Consider the following 20309-nt stretch of genomic DNA (forward strand, 5'->3'; position numbering starts at 1 on the left):
ACAAAACTAAGTATAGACACCACCACCACAATATAGCACCACAGATTTTTGCTCCTACCTCACTGTAGTTGATTTTGTTCTGCCTTGCCAACGTAATCTCTGGTGTATCAGGCATTATGTGAATTTGAGTCTTGTCTTTGTCCCAGGCCTCTGTGTATAAACGCTATAAAAGAAGATAAGATGCTGATTAAAAATCATTTGAAATAGAAATGACAAAAAGTTCATTTAAAACTGTTATTACTGACCTAATTAGGAAAAATAAGCCAGACTTGAATATAAAGTATTCTACTGGAAGTGTGAGTCTTATTACTAGTTATCAAGATTGAAACTTGGAATAATCAAAATTATTTAGAGGATTTCAAGCATGTAATTTAAAAGGTAAAAATGCGACCCCACACCTTCATAGACAATTTAGACTCCATTAGTCATTAAAGTATAATAACATCTTCTGGCATCTTGGAGAAGCTTAAGGCAGCTAGGACTCACCTTATTCATGTTGAGAGCATTGTTCTTGGCCAGCACCTGCTCTAGAGAATCAGTCACACTGGTAAATTTCAGCTTGTCCGGAGGCTGGCGGTAGATGTTATCACTCAGTATTTCGGCAGCTCTCTTGCACTTGACCACATCCATAGACCCAATGGGGACCCAGCCAATGCCTCTCAGCCACTGGAGATCTGACTTGTAAATATTCTGAGCAGAGGGAAAATAGTCAAAAACTCTTCATCAAGACCACAATATTTAGGGTAAATATGCAAATAGAATCAGTAATAAAGTGCAATTCTGTTTTCTATTCATAGAAAACAAGCTCGTTGTATAAGGCAAACTAAAAGAATTATGCTCAAAAATGACCCAGAAATATCTCCTAGCCATAATAAAAAGTTATCAAACATTTCAGGTTATTAGGAGAGGAGTGATCCCAAGTAATATCTTCTGTCAGTTGGTTCAGTGAACATTATCATAATTATAACATCCCTATGCAGGGAAGAATACCAACCCAGAGTGACAGAAACCACACACATGCCCAACATCAGGCCCTTAGTGAATCAATTTTAGGCCTAGGCAAATGGAACACTCTGAAGCCATTAAAAGCTTCACTGTTGAAGAATATTTATGACATGTAGAAATGTCATTAATACAATATGAAATTTTAAAGTAGCACATAAAACAATGTGGGTAGATAAATTACATGAATAAGAGTGGGTTTTTCTAGTGGTTGGATTGTTTTGGATTCTTATTCCCTGCGATGTATTCTTCTATACATTTCAAAATATCTGTAATGCCTTTAAAAACACAGTTAAAATATAATAGTGCTGTAGAACCCCTGAAGCCCTGAGATCTTCAACAGCTTAACTCTGTCCAAGATTCAGAGCAATAAAATTTAATTGTTTATTTATTAAATGGACAATTTCATTGTGCAGGGCCCCAGTCTCTTCCTCACCAAGTCCTAAGGATGGAAGCACAGACACCTATATAAAATCATATTGCCATATTTTTCTCACTTTATTGAAAAATTTTTTTTTTTGCTGAAGGTTTGTATATGCCCATTAAATATTCACAACTGCTTCACAATCATAGTTTTGAATCTTTGTTTGGCTCATTGGAAAGATTTCACCTGTCACAGAAACTAAGTAGAAAATAAAAAAACTTGTATTTTGTAGTCTAGACAAAAAAAAAAAAAACTATTAGAATTAGCCTGTGCTGACTAGTTATTGCCCCACAAATAACAATAGCAAGAATGAAAACAGGACAGGTGCGGGGGCCCATGCCTGTAATTCCAGCACTTTGGGATGCTGACGGGTGCAGATCACCTGAGGTCAGGAGTTGGAGACCAGCCTGGCCAATATGGCAAAACCCCATCTCCACTAAAAATACAAAAAATTAGTGGGGCAGGAAGGCAGCAGCCTGTAATTCCAGCTGCAGGGAGGCTGAAGCATGAGAATCACTTGAACCCGGGAGGCGAAGGTTGCAGTAATCTGAGATCGCGCCACTGCACTCCAGCCTGGGCGACAGAGGGAGACTCTGTCTCAAAAAAAAAAAAAAAAGAATGAAAACAATAACAGTTTATACCTCCGGAATGCTTTTTAACTTTCAAATACTTCCCACATTATGAAGGTCATATCACAGGGTGAGGAAGGTAATCCAGAGAAGGTACCCAACAAATAGACAGATGGTAAGCAATCTGTCAATGTTGTCGTTGTATGGGTGATATCAACCCTTTTAAACTATCTTTTCTTTGCAGGCAAAACCTTTCTTTTTGGAAAGAATTGCAAAACACAGGGTTCTGTATGTCAGAAGCTACAGAACAGACATGGGAGTTTTCTCAGGTAGGCTGTAAGTTTTTAGGAACAACCAATTAATGTATAATTATTACAAATTAGTTTTAGTCTCCAAAACTTGCTAGTGCTTTAATTCCTTCAAAGTTTATAAAATACATAGTGCAGGAAATGTGCCTCTCATATCCAGATTTGAGATAGTGTATCTGCTTCCAATAGGTAGTAGGCTCTGTCATTACCATGTGGCTCCTCCATAGACAGCCAGGCTAAGAGGAAGTGTCTGTGAAACAGTCCGGTAGTGTACAGACACAGAGACTTCTTTTATTCCATAAGCATAATATTTAGTGTTGCAGTAGGCATTAGAATTCAATAATTGTTTGGTTTGCAAAGAAGCCAAAAACAAATTCCACAGTAATTTCTTTTTAAAGTAAAAACGTTTCTTCCTTCCTTAAAAGAATAAATGTCTCCCTCTAGTGGACTCTGAATTCTAATGTTACCTAATTCCCATTTTGTATCTATAAGACCAAGTCCACTTTGTAAATTTTACTTTCTTATGAAGTCTATTAGTGTATTCATAATAAAGCAATAAAATTGTATTCTGATTTAAATCTTATTCATGGACCAATCAATCTTAACTTGAGTAAGTCAATGGATTGTATATAAAGGATAATTTTCACATAGTTTAAATTATTTCTATGCACAGCTCCATTTATAGATGCTGTACTCACGTCACTCTGCAGGTCATAGGCCTGCCGAGCATGGATGACATCACTCTGGTCAGGCAGGCATGTCCACTCGTGCAGGTAGTTCTTATAGTCCACGTCACTGACTAAGGTCTGGCACTTCTTGGCCAGCACCACCCCCAGCATGTCCACTGGGCTGCTGAACTTGGTCTTCCACTTCTCAAAGTCCTTTTTGTACTCCCTGTCACTCTGGATCTTGGCTACGTGCATGGACCACATCATCTTGGGGTCATCTTCAATGTTCCGGGCTCCAATATGGTGGCCAAGTTGCTTGCGGTAACCATCTTTATATTTGTACTAAAATGAAAATGCACAAATCAGGTTTTTATTGTAACCCCTTAGAGGCCACAAGTCTGTGCAAAATCAACTTGCTTACATCATACTTCAACTGACTTTTGTTAACAAGTACTAACTCAAGCCAGTATTCTGGCTTTCATCCTGGAAGCCTTTACAGAGGTAGAAAAATAGATGGAATTCATGTAATTGTAGTGTATATCCCAAATCACCTACAGCCTGGTACTAAGGGATACCTCTGAAAACAAGAAGTGCATATGTGGGGAAAAGGTCACCTGTGGAAGTCAGGGAGAGAACATTTGAACCAGGGAACCTGTAGAATTGGATTCTATACACTAAAAGCATGTCAGGAAGAGGGTGCACTTGGTAGAATGGTGTCTTTGATAAACAGTAAAATGAGGCCGGGCATGGTGGCTCATGCCTGTAATCCCAGCACTTTGGGAGGCCAAGGCAGGTGGTCAGGAGATCAAGACCATTCTGGCTAATACAGTGAAACCTCGTCTCTACTAAAAATACAAAAAATTAGCCGGGCGTGGTGGCGGGCGCCTGTAGTCCCAGCTACTTGGGAGGCTGAGGCAGGAGAATAGCATGAACCCAGGAGGCAGAGCTTGCAGTGACCCAAGATTACACCACTGCACTCCAGCCTGGGTGACAGAGCAAGACTCCATCTCAAAAAAAATAAAATAAAATAAAAAAATAAACAGTAAAATGAGTGACTGATTCCTGTAAGGATCACCTGTAGTAGCAACAGAGGATAATTTATTATTATTATTATTATTTTACTAGATTCATGCATTCAATGGCAGTGGCAAGCTTTTGGCATCATTTTGAAAACTGATTGTAGTTGTAAAACTGACATAGCAACCCAACTGGTTAGATTATGCTCTTAATAAGGTCATGGGTTCTAGCCTCACATGTACCAACAATGTTTTTATTATTCATGTCCAATGACTTCATTCTGGAATCTAAGCCAGTTATCCAAAATACATGCTTCTAGTCTCAAAGACAACTGACCGAGAAAGTGTAGGTGAGTCAGCAAGAGACAATATGGTACAGTGGAAAGGAATGAGATTGTTCAGAGTCTCGACTCCCCCACTCACTAGGAGTTTGATTTTAGGCAAGTTGCTTAAACAATCCACAAAATGGGGATAATGATAATATCTACATCCTAGGGCAATTATGAAGAGTAAGTGAGACAATGCATATAAAGGTCTTAGCAAAGAGTTCTCAATACTTCTTGGTTATTATTATGTCATTATTTATTATTATTGGCATAAGTCCATTTGCTGGGAGGGTCCAACATACATAAAGTTGAGTCACTAACATAAGATTCCAATATAAAGGACAGCAAGTGGGCCTTGATTTTTAGAGCAGTCATTTGTTCCTCAAGAATCCCTGAGGCACCAGAAAAGGATGACAGTTTTACTCTGGGAGACACGCTAAATGGCTAGGAGCTATTGCTAAGAGTGTGACCTCACGCTTGTAAAACCAGCACTTCGGGAGCCTGAGGCAAGTGGATCACCTGAGGTCAAGAATTTGGGACCAGCCTGGCCAACATGGTGAAAACCCATCTCTACTAAAAATACAAAAAATTATGGGCGTGGTGGTGAGTGCCTGTAATCCCAGCTACTCGGGAGGCTGAGGCAGGAGAATCGCTTGACCCCAGGGGGCAGAGGTTGCAGTGAGCTGAGATCAGGCCATTGCACTCCAGCCTGGGCAACAAGAGCAAAACTCTGCCTCAAAAAAAAAAAAAAAAAAAAAAAGAGTGTGACCTTAGGTCAGCAGTCACCTCTGGTACTGATCAACTGCCTTCTTTTCATAAGGGCAAATTTCAATAGCAAGTGCCACATGTGTTTTAAAATACTATCTATTCAAATGTTACATAAAGCCAGGCCCTGAATCTCACTGGCAGAACCTAAGTTTATGAGTTATATCTTCTATAAGCTTTTCTATAAGCCGGTGATAATTCTTACATAAGCATCTCCAAGCCTGCAGCTTCACTCTAACAGTGTCCACATGAATGAATCTTTCTCTATTCTTGGATGACCAGTTTTCACAGAAGATGCTGTGTCCTGTAGGTTACAGATCCCTCTTATAAACATCAAGATTTTCATTTCCTTTAAAACTGAGGTTTTGAAAAATCCCACACAAATATATCAGGATATATTTTCAAAGGTCCAGGAAAAGTTCTTTTCTAAGATTTAGTTCAGTGAAAATGCCACATTAGATTGATCACATACTCAGAATGGAATTGACAACTCACGTCACTGATGATGTCCCTGGAGGCCTTGGCCGCCACGATGGGGATGGCGTCGCTTCGCAAGTCATAGCCTTTCTTCTTTGCTTCTTCATTAGCGAGTTTGTACAGACTCTAAATTTGGGGGAAAAAAATCAGATGCTGACATTTATATCTAAAAACTGACAGAGGACTAAGACAATTCACTAAGTTCTCCACAGACAGTGCCTATAATAATCTTACTTTTGAGAGTTCTAAGCCTTCTGCATGTTTGTTGAAGTGAAGACTCAAAAATGAGGCTGAGTGCGGTGGCTCACACCTGTAATCCCAGCACTTTGGGAGGCAGAGGCGGGTGGATCACCTGAGGTCAGGAGTTCGAGACCAGCCTGTCCAACATGGTGAAACCCCATCTCTACTAAATATAAAAAAAAATTAGCTGGGTGTTGTGGTGCATGCCTGCAATCCCAGTTACTTGGGAGACTGAGGCAGGAGAATTACTTGAACCTGGGAGGCGGAAGTTGCAGTGAGCTGAGATTGTGCCAATGCACTCCAGCCTGGGCAACAAGAGTGAAACTCCATCTCAAAAAACAAAACAAAACAAAAAAAAGATACCAATAAAGACCAATGCACCTTCATTTTTTACTTTAAAAATTATGTTGAATTAAGTATATATACATATTACAGGTTGTTTTAAAAAATTTTAGTTAAAACAATAAATCCAGTTTAAAAATTACAGGAAAAATTAAGCTGAAACTCATAGTTCTAGCATGGTAAAATGTGGGTGGGAGGGAAAGGCTTAACTGTTGTTCATGGCAATCAATTCAACTCACATTTATTCTGCCCTGACCCTGTGTCTCTGACTGTGCGGGGTACTTGGGAATCAAAGATGAGGTTGAGACCCCTATCAACCTAAAGGTTCCTGGGAGAACTGATGGAGAGACTGATAACCTGTGGAAGCAACTGCTGAAAAGTCAAACCACACTAATAATGAAGAGCTCCAGGAAGGAGTCATTTATTCTGAACTGAGAATCAGGGAAGTTCTTGAAGATGGGGTGACCTTTGAGTCAGACTTTGAGCAGAGTTTCAGTAGACTAAGGTGGCATCAAGGGCAGAGGAAATCACGTGAATCAAGGCACCACTGTGGAGGGGAAGCGGAGGGGTGTTGAAGGAAGTGGGTGAGGCCCCAGGGAGGAGTCACAGGAGAGGGCTGAGAATAGCCCAGAGTTGGACTGTGAACGTCTCATTCTAAGAAGTTGGTGTTTAATTCTACAGAAAATAGGAAAGCAGCCAAAAAGTTCTCTTCTTTTTAACATCAGAGGGGAGCGCCCATGGCAGCGTCCCAGTCCGGGTGGGTGGAATTGGGGGTTGCGGGCAAAATGGGGAAGGGCACCTGGGCCTCCTGGGACTGGCAGCCGAGTAGCCGCACTAACACATCTCTGAGCTTTTTCAGCAAAGACAGAGTTGAGAAATCCAGAAATGCTGACTGGCTAGACACAGGGGGGGCCCTTTGTTTCCTGAAATTCTTGCACATGTAATGCATGGTTTCCTGTAACAGGACCTATATTATAGGTTTGGCTAATAATTCAGTCCTTTCTGACTGGGGAGTAAGACTTGATGTTTTTAGTTTTTGGTGACAATTAAAAGCTAGCTATACAAGCACTAAAATTACAGTCTCACTTCCAAAATAAAATTACTTAAGATGGTGGCAATTCCATCTAAATTCTCTAAATTATGCTCTGTGTGTTGATTTATGCTGCCAAATAAACAATATTTTCCTTGCTGGTGGCACAAAGCCAGGTGAAATAACTAACACATCAGCTGACAGAATCTTAGATTCACAAAAATCTCCACAGGCTTATACCCACAGGCTCAGTCTAAGAAGAAGAAATTACAGAGATAAATGCCAATCTTTGAACAGAGATAAATTACCAAACGCATAAATGCAGGATGGAAGAAACCTAGCTTTAGTCCACAGAAGATGTCTTCGAGTTTAAGTTGGTCTCAAGTTCTGCGTGCACCAGCAGTGACAGCTGCCAATGCATCCTGGGAGCACAGGATGCAGAATAGATGTCAAATGTCCAGAAGAGGAAATACGATAGTTAAGTGTATTCTACATCAGTCATTCCCCACTCATAGTATTTTGCTCAGTTCTGAGAGTCACATTTTACTAGTGATGTCATGTGAGGAATGCCCAGCAGCTTGGGATATTGGATTTGAAGGTGAACCTGGGGTGAAGGTGGCAGGGGAGGCACCCTGGGGCTGCTCTCCATCTCTGGGGGTTGGCACAGATTTGTTCTGTGCAGCTTCAGAGGACTATGTGAGTTTACAGAGAGAAATGTTGTGACTCAATACATCAGAAGCTTTCTCATAAATTTTCCAGAACGAATGGACTGATTTATGAGATCAGCTCCTTGTCACTGGGAACCCTTAAGCAAAGGCAGGTCAAAAACCTATTTGTGGGGAGGGGTCCCTTTGCACTAGAGTGGAGGCTTGACTCTCTGCCTAAGCCTCTATGATTCTGGAATGATGGCACGTGGCCCTGTGCACACTGAAAGTGAAAGGAAATGGGCTTGCTAATATTTACACTGACAGATATTTCTCTCTCTGTGTGTGTGTGTGTGTGGGTTACCTGGTAGTACTGTGGATTTTAGTTCTTGCCTTTAATCTTATATACTAAAAATCTTAAATTTGGATCCTAAACCACACTTAGGAACAATATATGGAAAATATATTTACTACAGTTATGCTTTAGCATAAAGGGGAGATACATGTATAGGTCAATTGCTAATATCCTAACTTCAAAAAAATAATAAAAGAAAATGTTCTACATAATCTCATGGTTACAGCTTAAATAATTAGTTCATGTCATTTGTATTTCCTAAATGATAATTCATATTGCATAAAGTTTGACATTTATGATGGTGATTGAGAAATGCAAGAGTTGTTATTCACATGAAGCATGAAAAAGATTCTTTCTAAAGCTGTCATTTGGTATCATGTCCTCATAGAGTAGATCAACTGAAATAAGCAGCAGTGTGCAAATGTCAAAGAATCTGCTCTCACCTCACTGTAGTTGATTTTGTTCATTCTTGCCAACATAATTTCTGGTGTGTCTGGCATTATGTGGATCTGAGCCTTGTCTTTGTCCCAGGCTTCTGTGTATAAACGCTATCAAAAAAAATACACAAATTCATCAGGAAAAAAGTTCTGTGTATAGTTAATAGGAATTTTAGGGCCACAAAAACTTTATAAAAAAAAAGAAAAGGTTATGTGTTTTATACACATTATGTGTTTTATGCACATCTTCAGGTAACAAGTTCATAATGGAATGTGTATTTATAAATGCCTTCTAATAATCTGAAATGTATGTTAACAAAAGGAAAATGAGAATAAGCATATTTTATTCAGACTATTTTTTGATAAAATATGCTACTTTATCAAAATCATGAAACAATGACTAAATATCAAAATATACATGATACATATCAGTCATTAATAGATAGATGAGAAGCCAATAGATACATAGACAGATAGATAGATGCCTTTTATTACTCAATGTTCTTTCTTTCCTCATTAATGTTTCTTTTTTGTTGATTCAGCTTTAGGAGCCCCACTTTGATTCTTAATTTTGAAGTCTCACCTTGTTCATAGTGATGGCATTATTTTTGGCCAACACTTGTTCCAGAGAGTCAGTCACACTGGTAAATTTGAATCTGTCTGGAGGCTGGCGATAGATTTTATCACTCAAAATTTCAGTTGCCCTTTTGCATTTTTCCACATCCAAAGAGCCAATGGGCACCCAGCCGATGCCTCTCATCCACTGGAGATCAGACTTGTACATATTCTGTTGACACAAATAGCCAATAAATATTTATCTCTGTATCAGCAATGCATTTTCATCTGAAGGATAAGAGATCAAGTAAAAGCACTCTCAAAATTTAGTTTGGTGGACGGGCCAGGTATCACACAATATTCCTCTTTGGTCTGAAGGGTTAAAGGATTAAAATTCCTGTCGATAAAGGCATGCTATTTGCCTCCTGCAGGGGCTGGTGAGCTTGTGCCATATATTGCCATTTTCTCCAAGGGGTGTTAAATAATTTCCCACCTCTGCACGTTATTATGACTCTCAGTACTCACATCGCTCTGGAGGTCATAGGCCTGCCGAGCATGGATGACGTCGCTCTGGTCAGGCAGGCATGTCCACTGGTGCAGGTAGTTCTTGTAGTCCACATCGCTGACTAAGGTCTGGCACTTCTTGGCCAGCACCACCCCCAGCATGTCTACTGGGCTGCTGAACTTGGTCTTCCACGTCTCAAAGTCCTTCTTGTACTCCCTGTCACTCTGGATCTTGGCCACGTGCATGGACCACATCATCTTGGGGTCATCACGTATAGCTCGGGCACCAATGTGGTGGCCGAGCTGCTTACGATAGCCTTCTTTGTACTTGAACTAAAAGAAGAAAAAGACAGATAGTCATCTGTTTTAACTTTTAGTAAAAAGCAATCACTAAGCCTAACTTGCTCTATGTATTAAAAAAAAATTTTTCCCTGAATATGTAAATTATATGATAGATGTAGAAACAATTTAGAAAATAAATATAGCACATATCATCACATATGAAATATATATCTTATATAAAATATATACCATATAGATAGGCATTACTTTAATACATTCTTTAATGTGAAAGTCATTCTGTTAGAATTTAGAATTTGTTTTTAAAATATTTAATTTTTACATGTATAAATTTCAGGAGATTATGCTGCAATGACAATGACAATAAAAATGAAATTCTCCTGCATGGGTTTTATATGCTCAATGATCCAAAATTTCATTGAGTATCTACTATGTGTCAGGCACAATTCTAGATAAGCACCGTAGATTCAATAAGAATTATCTCTGCCTGCAAAGAATGTCTGTATATTTATACACACAGAAAAAAAAGAAAAATTAAGATGTAATTCTGCCACTAAAATAATTTGTTATGATTCGTGTGTGAGAATATAATTAGAAGTCATACTGTAGATGGGTTTGTGCCGGCTCCTTTCAATTATTATATAAGCATTTCTATGTGTCATTAAATAGTCTTTGCACACATGACTGTTTGTTTTGTTTTGTTTTGTTTTTTAGAAAGCATCTCTCTCTGTTGCCCAGGTTGGAGTGCAGTGGTACAATCATGTCTCACTGCAACCTCCAACTCTTGGGCTGAAGTGATCCTCCCACCTCAGCTTCTGAGTAGCTAGCACTACAGGCATGCGCCATCACACCTGGCTAATTTTTAAGTTTTTTGTAGAGATAGTGCCTTGCTATGTTGACCAGGCTGGTCTCAAACTCCTGCCCTTAAGTGATCCTCCCGCCTTGACCTCCCAAAGCACTGGGATTACAGGTGTGAGCCATGGTGCCTGACCTATACACATGATTTTTAATGACAGGTAGGTATTTCATTATATGGTATTTAACCCTTCTGTGATTGTCATTTATTCTTAAATTATGATTACTTCCCATATTTTGGAAATAAAGAAAAAAATCTAGAGGTTTTTTTTATTCATAGACAAAAGAAATGGAAAGATAAAAATTTTTAGAAATGTGAGCAAATCCTTTTTTTTTATTTATTATACTTTAAGTTCTAGGGTACATGTGCACAACGTGCAGGTTTGTTACATATGTATATACGTGCCATGTTGGTGTGCTGCACCCATTAACTGATCATTTACGTTAGGTATATCTCCTAATGCTATCCCTCCTCCCTCCCCTCATCCTACGACAGGCCCCAGTGTGTGATGTTCCCCACCCTGTGTCCATGTGTTCTCATTGTTCAATTCCCACCTATGAGTGAGAACATGCAGTGTTTGATTTTCTGTCCTTGTGACAGTGAGCAAATCCATCTTTTAAAGAAAGCAAATATTTGTAACCCACCACCTGATATAGAAACAAACATATGTTCCACAGGAATCATTGAACTTTGAATAATGTGTCCTATAATTCAGCCCTTGTAGATTCATTGGTTCATACAGCATAGGTTGGGTTTTGAAGGAACCCTACAATAAGCTCAATTGTATATGAGAGATACATCATTGGAAAAGCCAAAAAAATTATCTGAACTATAGTCAAGTATCTAATACTTTTGTTCAGCAGGAAACGGACATGTTTTGAAATGCATGTTGCTATGGACTCAACAATAACTAGAATTTGGCCTTTCTGTTGATAACTCTATTACCATTATTTTAAACCATTCATCGAAACAATAAACTGTTAGCAACAGCTTTAACCTCATGGCTTACTTGTGCCACTATAAATCCAGGAGAGAGAAATAAATCTTTGAGCCAAAGCTAAGGCAAATAACTTTCCAAGTATACTTACTTCACTTGCAATATCTCTGGAGGCCTTGGCTGCCTTGATAGGAATGGCATCTACCCGCATATCATAACCTTTCCTCTTGGCTTCTTCTAGGCCAAGCTTATACAATTTCTAAAATAGACATTAATAGTAAGTTGGATTTATAAAGTGCATTGTAAGGAAAATGTATCATGCACTATGAATATATTACTTACCTCACTGTAATTTGCTTTGTTTTGTTTAGCTAATAAAACTTCAGGGGTGTCTGGCATAATGTGGACAGTGGTTTTATCTTTATCCCAAGCTTCTGTATAGAGGCGCTAAGAGAAACAGAAAAACATGACTGGTATAGGCCAGTAATAGACACATGCAGACAGTCTGATTTTTAATGAGAATCAAGAAATTCAGCTCAGTGAATCGGTATTTGTGACATTTTCAGGTCTAAATGTCTTGTGTCAATAAGAAGCACAATACTTTAAAACCACATTAGTACCAAGCAAAGGAATCAAAAATAAGTTTTCTTTTATACAAACAGACTTCAGTGTTTCCATAAACAAAAAAATTAACAACCTCCTCAAACAAAGATAGGACTTACATGATTCATGGTAATAGCATTGTTTTTTGCCAAAACCATTGGTATGGAATCCATAAGGCTGGAAAACTTAAATTGATCTGGGTGCTGACGGTAAACATGGTCACTCAAAATCTGGGTGGCTCGTTTATTTTTCTCATCCTCGAGAGAACCACTAGTCATCCAGCCAATGCCTTTTAGCCACTGAAGGTCTGACTTGTACAAATTCTGAAAGTGCAAGTGACAAATTTGTCATAATTAAATCATTTATCACAATTTGTCATAATTAAATCATTTGCCCCTAAATAAAAGTTCATATTATATTCTATATATTTTTAATACTTGAATTATTAGAAAATTCTAAATTTTTGGTATGAATTATGAATCAATAAAATATTCAGATTAAAAGCATATTTTGAAAAACATTTTAAACAGAAGCACATAGGAAAGGACTCAATCCTTTGATTGTCTAGCTTGACAATCTAGAGGCTTCCACCAAAGCAATGGGGCTTTGCTGGCTCTTTCTTTGTGGAATAATGGTGCCTCCAGATGTCTGGGTGACTAGATGCGCTTGGGCATTAGTCCAGGGTAATTGTGTAAACTCAACTCTGCTCACTATGGGACTCTGATACTTTAAAAAGCAGACATAATGTTTTGTTGGCCAAAGGAAAATCTTAGACTCACATCGCTCTGGAGGTCATAGGCCTGCCGAGCATGGATGACATCGCTCTGGTCGGGCAGGCATGTCCACTGGTGCAGGTAGTTCTTGTAGTCCACGTCGCTGACTAAGGTCTGGCACTTCTTGGCCAACACCACCCCCAGCATGTCCACTGGGCTGCTGAACTTGGTCTTCCACTTCTCAAAGTCCTTCTTGTACTCCCTGTCACTCTGGATCTTGGCCACATGCATGGACCACATCATCTTGGGGTCATCTTCAATGTTCCGGGCTCCAATGTGGTGGCCGAGCTGCTTGCGAAAGCCTTCCTTGTACTTGTACTAGAGAAAAAAAAATGTGTCTCATTCCTTTCAAAATTTACTTCTGTTGCCATCTTTGTGGCAAATTACAAAGCGCATTAACTCCAAATATTTTACTAAGCCTAGAGAGCCAAAGACTTCAGTCTTTTGATAAGAAAGATTAAAGGCTAAATTCAGCTGTGAAATTCCATACATAATAAATGCATCCTTGATCTTGTCCTTATCCCACACTGCATGGGATCATTTTATTCCACTGTAATTTGCTACCCCTTAGATTTTGTTCAATTTAAAATTAAATTGAGACTGCTTTGAAGTGATAAATTGCAATCAAATCAATATCAACAGAGGATAAAATCTTACTTCACTGGCAATTTCCCGGGAGGCTTTTGCTGCTTTGATTGGTATGGCATCAACAGGAAGATCATAACCTTTTCTCTTCAGCTCCTCATAACCCATTCGGTAGAGTTTCTGTTAAGAAATGAAGATCATTTTGGGAAATACTGTTCCCCATAGACAAATATAGCATAATGATCAAATGTGCTAAATATTTTGAGTCCATGAGAATAGCATCTGTGCCCTAAAATACTCAAATGTAATTAGAAATTATGCCCACTGATTGCTAATGATCCTGTTTTAAACTTTAAAGCTCTTCAATTATCTAAATCAGCAAAATTGTCAGCTCTTCCCAAATACAGTCATGCATTGGTTAATGACAAAGATACATCCCGAGAAATGTATTGTTAGGTGATTTTGTCCTTGTGGGAACATCACAGAGTGTACTTATGCAATCCTAGATGGTACGGCCTAGTACACACCTAGGCTATATGGTATAGCCTATTCCTCCTAGGCTACAAACCTGTAGAGCATGTTAGTGCAGGCCACTGTAACACAATGGGAAGTATTAATATTTGTCTATCTAAATATAGCTAAACATGGAAAAGATACAGCAAAAATACAGTATGATTATGTTACGGGACCACCGTCCTGTATGTGTGCCTTTGTTGGCCAAACTGTTGTTATACAGTGCATGTCTATACCTGCAAGAATCAGGCAGAAGTAAAACAATAGAGAAATGAAATGGATTATTACTGAGGTGCTGTTTTTCAATTCACGTGGACTGTTTCATTAGAAATTTTTGTTAGAAAAGAGCTACGGCTTTTCATCTAATTCTTCTAATGGGGAAAAATCATGCCTAAGGGGTTATCTCTTCTATGTAGCTGATGCATTGTGAAATAGTCTGTCTCCCAAAATGGGACCATCCAAAATAGGATCCACATCTGTAGGTAAGATACTGAGTCCACCATAATTTCTAAAACTTATGTTTTGAAGAAAGTTTAAATAATGAATTTTAAAAGCTTAAGTGAAAGAATTTGTTTTTTCAGATCTGTAACATAATTTAAAAATTGAGAATATGATTTAAATGTACTTTTATCCAGAAACCAGATTATTTAAAGTGCCTATTGATCTTGGACTTGTGTTTATCTGTCAGTCCTTCGTGGCACTACTTTAATACATTCTTTAATGTTAAAGTCATTCTATTAGAATTTAGAATTTGTTTTTAAAATAGTTAATTTTCAGATGTATACATTTCAGGAGATTATGCTGCAATGATAATGACAATAAAAATAAAATTCTCCTGCATGGGTTTTGTATGCTCACTGATCCAAAATTTCACTGAGTGTCTACTATGTGTCAGGCACGATTCTAGATAAGCACTGTAGATTCAATAAGAATTGTCTCTGCCTGCAAAGAGTGCCTGTCCACACTGGGAAGAGCAATATAAGCCACCTTATGATGATATGTATAACAACGGACTGCAAGGAACAGAGAATACAGACTCCCCATTCTGCCTGACATAGTGAGTACTAACATTTCGATATTCAATCTAAAAGCCACTAAATAAGGAATCTAAGTCATATGTAGTTAATTAATTAAAATAATTCAGGGATTCAGAGAACTTCTAGACAATTTCACTGATTTAGAAACAATTAAAATGAGCTTTCTGAAAACACATGCTGAATTTGAAAACTTACATCACTTGTGTTGATTAAGTTTGCTTTAGCCAGAACAATGTCAGGTGTATCAGGCATGATGTGGATCTGAGTCTTGTCTTTGTCCCAAGCTTCTCTATAAAGTCTCTAAAATAAGAAATAATAATTTTTCAGTGGTGTTGTTAGATTAGTGAATGATACAGTTGGCTTCAAACAGAATTGCTGAATTTATCTGAATTAAACATTATACAGAATTGATATAATAAGCAGACAACATAAGCAGAAAATAGATGCAATATTTCTTGACTTATCTGGGACATAACTGCCTTTCAAAACAGAGATTATGGGTCACATTTTCAAAGTTACAGATAATCCTGCCTACAAGAAATCAATCTAGGTAATTACATGCCTTGCCAATATTATCAAATGAAACAGGCTTCTCCATCTTTTGGGTTGTGTCCCTCAGTGTTTAATTTAGAGGCAGCCCTTGCCTTTTCAAAAGATGTCTTATTCAAAGTATGCCTAGAAATCAGGAAGTTTTATTTCCTATGTGGCTTGTTGTTATTACTATCATTATTTTGACACAGAGTCTTACACTGCTGCCCAGGCTGGAGTGCAATGGCGCAATCATGGCTCACTGCAACCTCTGCCTCCTGAGTTCAAGTGATTCTGGTGCCTCAGCCACCTGAGTAGCTAGGATTACAGGCATGTGCCACCATACCCGGCTAATTTTTGTATTTTTAGTAGAAACAGGGTTTCGCTACGTTGTCCAGGCTGGCCTTGAACTCCCCACCTCAGCCTCCCAAAGCGCTGGGATTACAGGTGTGAGCCACTGTGTCCAGCTTCTATGTGGCTTAGTATTTATAGTTATACCTCATAATCATTGTGAAGGATTAGGATTCCCAAAAGGATTTTTTGGGGGGGAATTTATCAAAATATCTTGGATGTCCCAGAGCCATCCTTATGTCTCTTCAACAGAAGACAAGGGGATCCAAACAAAAGTTTCACAGACTTACTAAAACTAATAATTTTTTTTTTTTTTTTTTGAGATGGAGTTTCACTCTTGTTGCCCATGCTGGAGTGCAATGGCGCAGTCTTAGCTCACTGTAATCTCCACCTCCCAGGTTCAAGCAATTCTCCTGCCTCAGCTTCCCAAGTAGCTGGGATTACAGGCACCCACCACATGCCCAGCTAATTTTTGTATTTTTAGTAGAGATGGGGTTTCACCATGTTGGCCAGGCTGGTCTTGAACTCCTGATCGCAGGTGATCCACCTGCCTCGGCCTCCCAAAGTGCTGGGATTACAGGTGTGAGCCATCGTGCCCGGCTAAAACTAGGAAAATTTGATTAAAAACAGAATATTTACACAGGGCAGAATATCTCCCTGCCAGATTACTTATCAATTACAAAGAATAAAATGGTTACTCGACAGTACAGCAACCTGGCACCATCACTTTAACCAAGTGTTTAAGTTATTAGTAATAGAACAAATTGATATCCTGTGCCTCCTGATATGAGGTACTGAGGAGGACACAATGTGTGATCTCCTGCTGAAAAGATAATCTGAGTCTATCACAGGAACCCACCAGAAAACCCAAATGGAGGGAGATTCTACAAAATAACTGACCTATGTTCTTTACAAATGTCAAAAACTTGGAAGGCAAAGAAACAGTGAGGAACTAGTCCAGAGTAAAGGAGACTAAAGACATAGCAAGTAATGCAACCTGTGGTCTTGGATTAAATCCTGAGCCAGAGAAAATATTTTCTTTTCTTATAAAGGATATTAGTGATAAAATTGAATAAATTCTGTAGACTAGCAGACCAGTGGAAATTAATTTTGTGATTTTAATCATCACAATGTGATTATGTGAGTATGTTCTTATTCTTGGGAAATACAGACAGAATATTTAGGCATCATGAAGCAATTTAATTTCTCATATAGATATATAGATATAGATCTGAGAGAAAGAAAGGGAGAAAAAGAGACAAAAAGAGAAAGCAAATGTGGTAAAATTTTAACATTTGGGGAGTCTGGGTCTATGTATGCACACACACATACACACATGTGAATTACATGTACTATTTTTTCAACTTTTCTGAGAGCCTGAAATTATTTCAATTAAAAATTTTTTTGTCTCATTGATTCCTTAAACTTGTCCATTTCCCTTTGAGGTGTGCAGCATGAGATGTGTGTGTCTGGCACTTTTCTTTTTCCTGCACATGTTTGCTATGGTGCATATAACCCAGAGAAGCCAATTAAGACCCTCAGCACCAAAACAAAGCAAGGCTTGTTAATTTCTATATGTGTGTATCCCAGTTCTGCACTACCCTTTTGGATTTAGTAACACCAGAGTTTCTCTTTAAAAAATTTTTTTATTTCCATATATTCATGGGGGCACAAGTGCAATTGCATTGTGATGAAGTCAGGGCCTTCAGTGCATCCATCACTGGAGCAACACACATTGTACCCACCAAGCAAACAGCAGAGTTTCTCTACCTGCTAACCACTGATATTGTGTATGGATGGTTCTTTGTTGTGGGGGCTGCCCCGTGCATTGTGGGGTGCTTAGCAGCATCCCTGGCTTCTACCCACTAGATGCCAGTAGCATGCCACTCCCCAGTTGTAAAAACCAAAAATATTTCTAGATGTTGCTAAATGTTCCTGTGGGACAAAATTGCTTCTGGTTGAAAGTCACTAAGTTAGATTATTTCTTCAATGGCATGTGCCACTTTCACCCCATGGAATGCAGAGAAAATGCTATTATTATTTACATTGGGATAGGTGTATCAGTTGATTCAGAAGGAGAGACTGCAAGCTCAAGGACCCCAGCTGGCCCGGGTTTTGTGTGGCAGTCCTGAGGCCTGAGAGCTCCATGTTTCAGCATTCCCCAAACTAGAGCACACTGCTGGGGAGTCCTGCCCCAGAACGTGTATATCGATAAACTTAATGATCTAGGGGTTCTCATTTGGTCACCTTATTAAGTTCAGATCTTTTTATCTCCTGTTTCGTGGAAAGAAAAGAAACTTGGATTCCAACAAGGGGGAAACATTTTGTACAAATTTGTTGTTTTCTCATTTTGTTGGATTCTGTCATCATAAAAATAGTAAAAGAATAAGTAAATGCTTAAACATTCATAATGAAGCTGACAGGTCAGCATTTACTATACATTCTGGAAATCAACATTATAAAAAGTGTGTGAGGGGTTAGTTAGGAAAAGAGGAACTACAGTTTATCAATGCTCATTCTAAGCTGATTATGGGCTTATATATTATATAAAACTTCTGATATATGATATATGTAAAGTGTATAGCATATTACATATAGTATATATATTCAGATCCTCCTAAGACCTACAGTATATATATTTAGATCCTCCTAATAACAGATGGTTATTATATATCTGTTTAAATCTTCTTACCAATTACAGATTTCAGGGCACATACTTCAGTATTCTGTAATGTTCAAAGTTAGGCTTTTAGCTGAGCAGTGTTGAGTAATCTTTCCCTTCTTTGCATATAATTACTCCACCCTGCTATCTTTTATGTATTTTTTCAATGAATATTTATTGAGTACCTATTATGTGCTAGATACTGGTGTCAGAGCTGGTGAAGAAAGTAAGTTGAAGATGGAATAGATACTTATTTACAGTGACAGAATTATCCATTTATCCTGATTCAGCTAAACTAAAAGCATTATAATCATTTGTCAGGAAATACACTCTTTATAACACATCCATTGTGCCTGTGTAAGGTACTCAGAATCTTTCCCCCTCATATACTCTACCCCAACAAAAAACATCTGGGTGTTTCATGCACTCAAGTTTCAAAGAAAAACAGTTTGTTCGAACGTTTTCCCATTATATTTTGGTTAAATAATAAATAAGCTTTGGGTGACAAAAACTGACACTGACCCATTTTTACATGATTCAGTGTAGGATAGTTGCTAATTCAAATAAAATGATCCAATATAAAATTTTATGTGGTGATGTATGAGGCAATGCTTTGTGGTTCTACTCATTTATTAAGCAAGTGCTATTGAGCAAACACTAGGTAGCAGGCACTATAATCTATTTATTTCCAGAGTGCTACTCACATCACTCCTATTTTTGGCATTTGTCTTTGCCAGAACTATATCCATGGCATCAGGAATGCTGGTGAACTTGTTTCTGTCTGGAGGCTGACGATATTTCTTCTCACTGATGATTTCCGAAGCCCGCTTGTTCTTTTCTGCCTCTAAAGAACCCAAGGGACTCCATCCTATGCCTCTCAGCCACTCAAGGTCAGATTTATATAGATTCTGTGAAAAGACAGAGCAAGCCATCAAAATCCCATTCCCACCTGGACCCTTGATTCAAGTGATTCTATGCATTACAAACAGATGCATTTTAGATTTTCAATAATAATTCCTAATTTCTGCTTCTCTTTGACTAAATAGCTACTCATATAAAATATGAATTAATATATAAACTATTGGATTTAATAGAAACTGACCTCACTTTGCAGTTCATAAACTTTCTTAGCTTGCACAACATCGTTCTGATCAGGCAGACATGTCCACTGATGCAGGTAGTTCTTGTAGTCCACGTCACTAACCAACTCCTGACACTTCTTGGCCAGTACCACTCCCAACATGTCCACTGGGCTGGAGAACTTAGTTTTCCACTTCTCAAAGTCCTTCTTGTATTCTCTTTCACTCTGCATTTTGGCTACATTCATGGACAACACAAGTTTTGGGTCATCTCGCAGACTCCGGAATCCAACATGGTGGCCAAGTTGCTTTCGGTAGCCTTGTTTGTATTTATACTGAAATCAGAGAAAACACAGCTCTTTTAGTACACAAAGGCCAAGTTAAGCTCAACTTGCTTTTTTTTCTTTTCTTTCTTTCTTTTTT

At 38.4% G+C, this 20309-nt stretch overlaps 1 protein-coding gene across 1 annotated transcript in view; it reads right to left on the reverse strand.

Moving 5' to 3' along the window:
- Positions 1–20309, reverse strand: part of NEB (nebulin) — a 236003-nt gene that overhangs the window by 145428 nt on the left and 70266 nt on the right. Inside the window, exons 49-63 of the mRNA XM_031008470.3 lie at positions 19910–20221; positions 19512–19715; positions 15462–15566; positions 13789–13896; positions 13138–13449; positions 12478–12681; positions 12098–12202; positions 11907–12014; positions 9684–9995; positions 9187–9390; positions 8610–8714; positions 5574–5681; positions 3002–3313; positions 487–690; positions 59–163 (exon numbers count right to left, since the gene is read on the reverse strand). Of these exons, the coding sequence (XP_030864330.3) occupies positions 59–163; positions 487–690; positions 3002–3313; positions 5574–5681; positions 8610–8714; positions 9187–9390; positions 9684–9995; positions 11907–12014; positions 12098–12202; positions 12478–12681; positions 13138–13449; positions 13789–13896; positions 15462–15566; positions 19512–19715; positions 19910–20221 (2808 nt within the window). The remainder of the gene's footprint in view (positions 1–58; positions 164–486; positions 691–3001; positions 3314–5573; positions 5682–8609; positions 8715–9186; positions 9391–9683; positions 9996–11906; positions 12015–12097; positions 12203–12477; positions 12682–13137; positions 13450–13788; positions 13897–15461; positions 15567–19511; positions 19716–19909; positions 20222–20309) is intronic.

This window comes from Gorilla gorilla, chromosome 11, assembly GCF_029281585.2.
Source record: "Gorilla gorilla gorilla isolate KB3781 chromosome 11, NHGRI_mGorGor1-v2.1_pri, whole genome shotgun sequence".
NCBI classification, from domain to species: Eukaryota; Metazoa; Chordata; class Mammalia; order Primates; family Hominidae; genus Gorilla; species Gorilla gorilla.